We start from the raw sequence: 9,594 nt of genomic DNA, 5'->3' as shown, positions 1-9,594 counted from the left end.
CATCTTGAAATCCTTAGTAATTTTGTTTTTGAGCTTATGCTTTGGAAGTGAAGTCTGATGGGACAACTGAGCACACACATGAGCAGCAGAGACAGGCCAGTTGGCAATGCGCACAAGCATATAGGCATGAGCTGTGTGGGTAGCAGGCAGTGTGGGTATGGAGCAATTAGCCTGGCAGCCTAGTGTGCAGATACATGCCTAAGGCAGTATGTGGCACCACAGGGTGTTGGTTTTTATGTTTCCAAAATTAATTTGAATTAACTTTGTGTTATATTTTAAGGATGAAGCTTCTTTTTATTAACCCAATCCATGAATAGAAATTGAGTGCCTACTACAACGCTCCATAAACAAAATTAGGTTTCTTTTCTGCCTTCATGGAGCTTATATTCTAGTTATATAATTTTATCCTATTAATGCAGTAATAGTCTACTCTTTAAAATTAGAATTATTGTTTTGAATGCATCATTGGAGAGTATCTTTACAAAAAGGCAGTCTTTTATTATAATGTGATTGTAGCTAACTTTCCTGACCTATAATTTCATTGAATAGATTACTCTAGTTGCTTTGCTTGCTTTTATTATTTTCCATTAATTTTACCATAACTGAAGACATCCCTAAATAGCTGAATATGGAATGATTTTATTTTAGAATTGTGAAAAATGGAAGACAGTACCACAGACACAGAACAAGAAGAGGAAGAGAAGAAAGGTGAAAAGGATCAAGAAGACCCCATTTATGCTGTAGCACCCCCGATTAACATCCGAGATGAGCGATTCGTTGATGTATCTACAACTCCAGCTTTCATTTGTCTGCATGAGGTACAGATATATTTATATATTACTACAGTAAGACTTGCCTATCTACTTAAAAATTCAGATGAAGTTAATATCATTATCAAAATAATTTATTATTTGTAGCCTGTAGGCAATATGTACTGTTTGAAGCACTTTAAAATAAAATAGCCCCTACATTCTCTTCCAAAAGCCTATGGTATAATCCTGGACTAATGCAGTAGTGTAGGTTCTGATACTTTTAAGGCATAATAAATATTTGCATATATGCAGCCACTTAAGTATATTCTGTATGTTGGTAACTGATTTCTTTCATTACTGGATACATTACATTTACATCCATAAAATGAAGATAAAATATCTTGTCATATAACGATAGAATATACATTTACCTAACCAAATGTAGTTACTTCAGTAGAGCACAGAAACATGCTGTTTCCTACTAGCAGAGAAGCAAAAAGGGGAATCTGATTTTTGTTAGATTTTTGTCTGATTTTTTAAAAAATGAGATGAACATTTAGGAAATACCCATATATGAGGAGAGTTTTTTTTAAACAGTAACTGACCACACATGCAATCTGTCACGCTTGAGAGCTGTACTTTAGAAAATGATTTAGAGGATATTTGACTTCTGAACTCTTAACCTTATGTGACTATAACTGAATAAAACATCTAAGAAATTTGATAGTCATAATAAAAATAAGCTTAAAAAGTCTTTGGGCAAAATCAGATTTTACTTAAAACCAAGAAGCGATACTAAATCCCCGCCCAAATATTTTCTTGGTGTAAATATTTTAAACAATTGCTACAACTATTGTTGAGCTTTTGTTTTATATAAACATATAAACCTCATATCAGGAACACACGATGTCAGTTTGTCCCATTACTCATGTTTTCAGCATTGATCACTTGGTTAAGGTGGTGACTTCTAGCTTTCTCTCCTATAAAGTTATTATTTTTCTTCTGAAAATTGATAAGCACCTATGGGGAGATATTCTGAGGCTATTTAAGTATCCTATCCCTTCTAAAATTTTCACCTACTAGTTTTACATCTCTTGATGATTCTTGCCCAAATTAATTATTATTACAATGGTTGCCAAATGGCAGTTTTCTCATTCCATCATTTTTTCTACATTTATTAGTTGTCTTCCTACTATAAGGTAGAACTTTCTCTTCTTTTCTTTCCATCTGTCTATCCATCCACCCATCTATCCATCAGGGTGGACTCATGAGTTCTTATTCTACTCAATGAGCTATAATCCATTATGGCCATTATTCATTTTGATACTTCAGTTGTCCCAGATTTGGCCAGTGTACACCCTTTCAAGAAGGCTCACTTTTGACAGGCTCCTATGATTCTTTGTGTACCTTTTAACTTCCTGTCATAGAATATGTTCCAGATTCATCTTGCATTTTCTTTGCTCCAACTCTAGGATCAGCCATTTCTCAGAGGATCCTTGGTTCCTATTTTAGTGGAGAATGACATTTGAAAACTAAGATCTCAGTGCTGGGTGTATTCATTGCTATCGGTCTGTCATTGCTTCTCAGCACTCTCAGAGCTGGGAAATAGGTGTATAAATATATTTATCCACATAAATTTATATCTATTTCTATACGTATCTTGATGTATTTAGAACGATGAGTTCATATCTCTAGTATTAATATTTTCAAATGATCAGCGTTCTCTATTTCTGCTAAAATCCATCATATGTCCAGCTTTGCAATAGTATTTCTACTTTTATACTACTACCTTTAATAATTATATCAAATAAAGGTACAGGTTATTTCTACCAAAGGTTATGCCAAACAATAAAAGTTATAGTCAAATTTTTTAAGCCACAGATAAAGAAACATGGAAGATTTGACTTGTAAAGTCAAAGGAGAACTTAGGACAACTTCTCTTGCGTATTGGTCTTCAACGTAACAATTCATTAAATATTTCAAGAATCTCTCAATACTCATGTATGCACAAATTATAGCTATTAATCATTGAGTATGACCAGCCCCTAATAAAGTAGATAACTTAGATTATATGGTAAAAGAATGGTCCTCCCATTTTGAGTAGCAATTACACCAGTAATTTTACTTCCTTTAGGCAGCAAAATCTTGCAGAATGAATTATTGGCTTCAAATAACTTTGTTTCCATAATAAACACCCCTGAGATTGTTCCTATTGGCATCTATAGCTTTTTTTTTTCTAACTCTTTTAACATTCCTCTAAGATTCACGAGTCTTACAATTTTTTTCACCTACTATATAAAAGCTATCCTCGGGCTTCCCTGGTGGTGCAGTGGTTGAGAGTCCGCCTGCTGATGCAGGGGACACGGGTTCGTGCCCCGGTCCGGGAAGATCCCACATGCCACGGAGCGGCTGGGCCCGTGAGCCATGGCCGCTGAGCCTGCGCGTCCAGAGCCTGTGCTCCGCAACCGGAGAGGCCACAGCAGTGAGAGGCCCGCGTACCGAAAAAAAAAAAAAAAGCTATCCTGTTTCAGTTGTCTAAACAGAAGCTGAATCTGCAGAATAGCAAGAGTTCTGAAAGAAAGCCGTCAGAAATCCACTTCCAAAGGCCCAGATGCTTGGCATCACATTGAAAGAACCAGATGCTGCTTATAGCATTTATTGTTGCTAATGGTAGTCACACCGTTGGTCCAGCACTATTGAGTTGTAAAACATGGATGTCATGCTGTCATCTAATATTGCCTACAGAATGTGTTCAGTATTTATGGCACTCTGCAATTTGGGCCCAAACTATTTTTGTAATCTAATAATTTACTTAGGTCCTCATGATCTTCTGCTTGTTAATCCCCTTAGCATGGACTCTCCCATATTCAGATGGCTAGGAAACTGGCACATATTCACAAAGCATGATACAAGGTCGTGGCTGTCCACAATCTTCCTACTCACGTTGCCTCTTGAAAGACTGTGCTACTCCAACTGAAAAAATCAGATCAAACACTTGTATAGGCCACACTTTGAAACCCCTGCATCTATTCCTAACCTTTTAGAATCTGGCTCAGTTCTCACCTCCTTCAAAAAACTGTGCCTTGGGCTTCCCTGGTGGCGCAGTGGTTGGGAATCTGCCTGCCGATGCAGGGGTCACCGGTTCGTGCCCCGGTCTGGGAGGATACCACATGCCGCGGAGCGGCTGGGCCCGTGAGCCATGGCCGCTGGGCCTGCGCGTCCGGAGCCTGTGCTCCACAACGGGAGAGGCCACAGCAGTGAGAGGTCTGCGTACCGCAAAAACAAACAAACACAAAAATAACCCTGTGCCTGAGCAGTCAGTTCACAGTGTTTTCTCCAACCTGTCTACTCTTACAGCATTTGTAGGCTGTACCTTTCACTTGATACAAGATCATTAACAGATATTTACTGAATATCTTCTCATCATATAATATTTTGCATAGAAAATTTAATTTCTCACTGATATTATGATCACATTAAACAATAAGACTTAACAGGGTATGAACTACACTGTGTTAAATTCACACTTTAATGTTCAAAGTGGGGCTTGGGAAGTAAGTCACATCAATGGACTGTGTGGGTTAATTCTGGACACCTGCTCCCCAACTCTTCCATTGCTGCCTAATTATGAAGCCTGGCACTCCACAGACTTTTCTAGTCCTGTTGAAAACTTTTATTAAAAAATTTTTTTTGCTAAGGTATAACATATACACAGTAAACCTCGCAAATACTCAGGGTCCAGCCTTTTTTTTTTACATATGCCAATAACCAACATGTTCAGAACTGAATTCATCATTCTCCGAATCCTAATTCTCCTCCTGCATTCTCTTTATCAGTTTGAGGGTAAAATATCTCCATTAAGTATTTCTTGAATTTATCTCTTCTTCATTCCTGCCATATTCCCACTCAGATGAAAATGTATTTCCTGCAACCCAGTGGTGTCCCTTGAGACTCTTCCCAGTCGTTTCTCCCACCAAAGTTAGACCTATTCTGACTTATCACTATGTATTAGTTTTGCCTCTTTTCAAAAATCATATGAATGGAATCATACAGTATGTTTTCCATTGTGTCTGGCTCCTTTTGGTAAACACTGAATCTGTGAAATTTATTCATGGCACCATCTGTGCCTTAGTTCAATATTTTAAAATTGGTATATAGTGTTCTTTTGTGTAAATATCCTATAATTTTCTTGTCCATTCTGTTCTATTTAGAGATTAAGAGATTTGGGTTGTTTCCTGTTTGGATGATTATGGATAAGGTGCCATGATCATTCTTGTGCATTCTTGTGCCTTATACTTATGAATTCATTTATCTTGGGTGTTTACCTAGGAGTGGGGTTCCTGTGTCATAGTTTAGGTTTATATTCAGCTTTAGTTGATACCTTCAAATAGCTTTCCAAAAAGATTATACCAAGATATACACTCTGATGGGCAATATGTAACTGTTTTCATCTAATACCATGGCAAGGGTCATGTGTGATTTTATTTATATCCTACACAGCACCTGGCTCAAGACCTTGCACAGAGACAAGCAGTAAATATTTAGTATTTAAAAATCATTCTTTTAACAAATAGCATATGTCTCTTTGTTCAAAGCTCATGTCTGTTGCACATTCAGGCTTAATGTAAGTTATAGCTTTCATGGTATTCCCTAAGTCAGGATTTCTACTTCTAAACTGTACATGGTTATGTAAAGTAGCACTGATTTCTTGGTTGTCAAATGTCAGTGTGTCAGATGTTGAACATTTCCAAAACTTGGATGCCATAAAGTCATCCTTGTCTTAATGCCAAGAGCCAAAATCAAAACATGAAATTATCTTGCCTAAGACTTTTGGCTCTTTTACTTTTCACCAGAACGAGTCAGCTCCTCCCTTCTCTTCATTTCCTGAAAATAATTTTTGTGCCAGTCGTTGTTAAGTCTTGGACCTGACTTAACCAAGGGGTAGAGAAAAAGTAGCACAGGAGCCTTTGGGAGGCACAAGGGACAGTGTGAACACTGGAGGGAAACACTAAGGAAGTAAAAGTGTGACTCTGTACAGAATAAGAAATTCTGTTAAAAGTAGAGTGTGGGGTATGCAAGCATTGTGGGTGTGTCGATGAAGATGGATTAGGCTTGTTGACATGTGACCTTTTCACTGAAACAGCTTCTATATCAAACTATCAACTTTTGGACTCCTTAAAGATGTGTAATAAATATCTTTGTGTTCACGTTTTAGTTTCATGTCCAATGGGAAAAGAACTGAGATAGCAAGAAGTTTTTGAAGAGCAGTGGGAGACATTAAGTCTTAATCCATTTAACAGATATTAATTCAGCACCCACTATGTGCCAGGCTCTGTGCTAGGAGATGTTTATTACCATTATTATTAAAGTTACTGAAATTTACTCAGATTTATCCTTTCAGCTCCTCCTTTGTTTTGAGCACCTCCTGTGTGCTGCACAGGGCTAGACGCATGGACATTCATAGGCATAAAGCATATAAAAGGGTACTGTTCTTTAGAAGCTTAATTTGGGAAATGAGAAACTTGACATGTTAAATATCAACAAAAGGCAATGGATCGTTGAGAACCTGGAGGTGCCAAAAGTGTGATTAGAACTGAATGGCAGGAACAATCACCGTGGGTTGAGATGATCTTGAAAAAAGCTTTTCACAGGCAGGAGGACATGAGAGGGGATATTTTGTCCATATCCGTGGTGTCCACTATGAACCTGCTTTTCTTATCTCAAGCTTTGCCCACACCTATACATGCATATACTTGGAATGTCTTCACCTGGATGACCCCCCAAGTTACCTCCAACTAAACATGCTCAGAATTAAATTTATTATTCTCCTCCCAAACCTAATTCTCCTACTGTATTCTGTCAGTTTATTTTCTCTCTTAAATATCTATTACATTCATCTGTTTTCCATTCCCACCATACCACCAACTGGAATACCATTTCAGTGATCAAGAGAAGATGTGAAGAGAGACTGAACCAAGCAATGGCCATGGAATAAAGGATAGAATACATATAGGAGAGAGAGTAAGGAAGTATAAAATGCTGGATTTAGTGTCTGAATGGATGGGGACGGGGTGAGGGAGAGGAAAAAGTCTAAACTGATGTTTGGATTTCTGATTTAGGAAAGTGGCTGGATTATGGTACTGTAAGTGACAGAGAATTCAGAATAAGCAGTGGTCTGAGGGGAGTGTCCAATATGTGAACCTCAGGCTTACCAGGGAAGTCCCTGGGCTGGAGATATAGACGTAGCAGGTTCTTGGTATTCAGACTGCTTTTCTGAAAGGAATGCAAATTGCTGCTTATGTGTATTTAACAGCACAGTCTACCACTGCATATTTATGTAAAGCTGTTGCTATTGTTTACCTAATTCCCTACCTTTAAAATTATCTCTATTTTGGGTGGAGGATATTCACATGTTCAAAAGACACTTTCTTATTTTTTATTAATTTTGATCTCAAGGCTGGTAACAGATTAAATACATTTTTGGAATTTTTAATAAAAATTTTAAATTAATTTCTGAAAAATTGGTGATTTTCTGATGCTACTAAAGCTTCCTTCATTTTCAAGATTGGATCTTCTATAGAGTTACTGATGAGTTTCTTGAAATAATCTGTAATGAAATTTAAAATGTTTTTCAAAGATTGAAAATGTTTTCTATTTCTTTCATACATGAATTAATTAATCAAGTAACTGGTTAAAAGATGAAAGTGTAAGATTCCCATCCTCAAGGAGCTTACAGTCAAGGTAGTTTCAAGTATATAATTTAATTTTCATTATGATTCCATACGGAAGTTTGAGATATCATTATTTCCATCTTAAAGGTTCTGAAAGATTGAGACTTGCCCTGGTTTGCACAGCTAGGCAGATGCAGAGCCAGGCCGGGAACCCAGTCTCCTGTCTCCTAGCCTGACACACATTTCACCTGACATTCACACATTTAAACACTGCTATTTTAGGGTTTTACAAATAGACTTTTTAAGTAAACTGTATATTAAAAGAAAAAATAAAGATAAATATTTTAACTCTATTTAAATATTTCTCTTCGGTTTCCCTATCCTTTCTTAGTTATCACACCTCACTAATAGCTGTACTTAGAGAATAGGCATTTAAAAACTGCTAAATTTCTTTTTAAAATATTTCCACAAGTCGTGCTATTGTTGGCGGGTTTTCACTTTTCTTTCAGACATTGAGGCAGGCTTACAAGAATAATTCTTCAAGGTTTTGTTTGGCTGTTAAGAAACTTTAAACAGACTGATTATCTATTAAACAATACAGATAGGTTCCATTTTTCCCATAAAGGGTCTTATTTTATTTTTTTACTTTGACAGTAAGGTGGAAATTTAAAAATCTTCCCAATGTGGAAGAAGACTGTGGTTCATGCCTGGCATACACTTAAACATTTGGTGTATTGACATGGCTCATATCTAATTACAAAAATTGGAGATTTATATCAGGATATGTATTTATATCAGGATATATATTTATATCAGGATTACAGGCATAGAAGCCATATTCCACTTTGCAAAGTAGATTAGCACCCCTAAATTCAATCAGTAAAAATCATACACTGTACAAGAACTCAGGATAAGAGAAAAGAAGGCCCCATGTTAGGATATCGTCACCCTTGGCACCTTCAAGGTGATTCTGGCCAGGAATCTGGGGGTGTTGTCACAAAGGACTCTGCTATCTGAACACATGATCAGTGTTAAATGGGAGTCACAGAGTGTTGAAAACTGGGGCTAGAGAGGACTTGGCAGTTCTTCTGCCTCCTGTCTGCGAGCTTATCTCCTTCTACTCATTCTGAAAATCTTTCCTGAGCATCCACCACACGTCAGACTCCGGGCTTGGGACCAGAGGCAAATGCAGCAGGGAGCAGCTCTACCCTCGGCCGCACGTGTTCCTTCACCTGTGTGGTTAATGCTTCTTGATTTCCCCTTCCTGTTTTTGATTCCTTTACTGACATAATGAGAACCTTTGTGTGTGCGTGCACGCCCATGTGTTTATTTTAATTACATACTTAATAAAGTTTTAATTACCTCTTTATTTTTCATTGCTTTTTTCAGCTACTATTGTAGCAAGTTGATTTAAATATTTAAAATAATACTCTAAACTCGGATGCTGGTTTTTTTTTTTAATAGTCACTGTGGACAGATGTTGCTTTCTAAAATAAGGATTAGGAGAAGTACTTAATGGTACTGTTTTTTCCTCTGAGAAAGAAAGTTCTTCAGAGAGAGAAAGTAAGTTGGCTTTTGATAGCTTGTGGTTCTCAGTAGAGAATGTATATCTTGAGAAACAAAGTACCTTTAGTAATCCAAGAACTATTTGAATATATTAGTCACAAAGATGGAAGCTTAAGGATTAAAATAAATAATGCTTGGGGCTTCCCTGGTGGCGCAGTGGTTGAGAGTCACGGGTTCGTGCCCCGGTCCGAGAAGATCCCACATGTCGCAGAGCGGCTGGGCCCGTGAGCCATGGCCACTGAGCCTGCGCGTCCGGAGCCTGTGCTTTGCAACGGGAGAGGCCACAACAGTGAGAGGCCCACGTATTGCAAAAAATAAAATAAAATAAAATTAAAATTAAAAAAATAAATAATGCTTTTTTGATTAAAATCTATGTTATATAGGTGGATGGGGAGATGGTACTCTTATCTGTTGGGGAGATTTTTGGGGAATAAAGCAGAGGGGAGTAGGATTGGGAATTTGGCTATTCAGCAACTGGATTTACAGGTAACATCAGTAAATGAGTCAGCAGTAGTGAACACCAGAAAAGTCTGCTAAAACAAAGTAGTCATTACAGTCTTCATTAGGCAAATAAGATCAGGATCTCAGTGGTCAAGTAGTGAGAT

At 37.4% G+C, this 9,594-nt stretch overlaps 1 protein-coding gene across 1 annotated transcript in view; it reads left to right on the top strand.

Annotated features, from left to right (window-relative positions):
- Nucleotides 1-659: 659 nt before the first annotated feature.
- Nucleotides 660-9,594, top strand: part of CCDC146 (coiled-coil domain containing 146) — a gene marked incomplete at its 5' end in the record, with an annotated part of 114,203 nt that continues 105,268 nt past the window's right edge. Inside the window, one exon of the mRNA XM_082632315.1 lies at nt 660-818. Coding sequence (XP_082488441.1) covers nt 660-818 — 159 coding nt within the window. The remainder of the gene's footprint in view (nt 819-9,594) is intronic.

Source organism: Mesoplodon mirus (assembly GCF_964341445.2).
Source record: "Mesoplodon mirus genome assembly, chromosome: 9".
In the NCBI taxonomy this organism is placed as follows: Eukaryota; Metazoa; Chordata; class Mammalia; order Artiodactyla; family Ziphiidae; genus Mesoplodon; species Mesoplodon mirus.
Note: the sequence above shows the minus strand (reverse complement) of the source record. Positions and strands in the feature narration are given on the sequence as shown.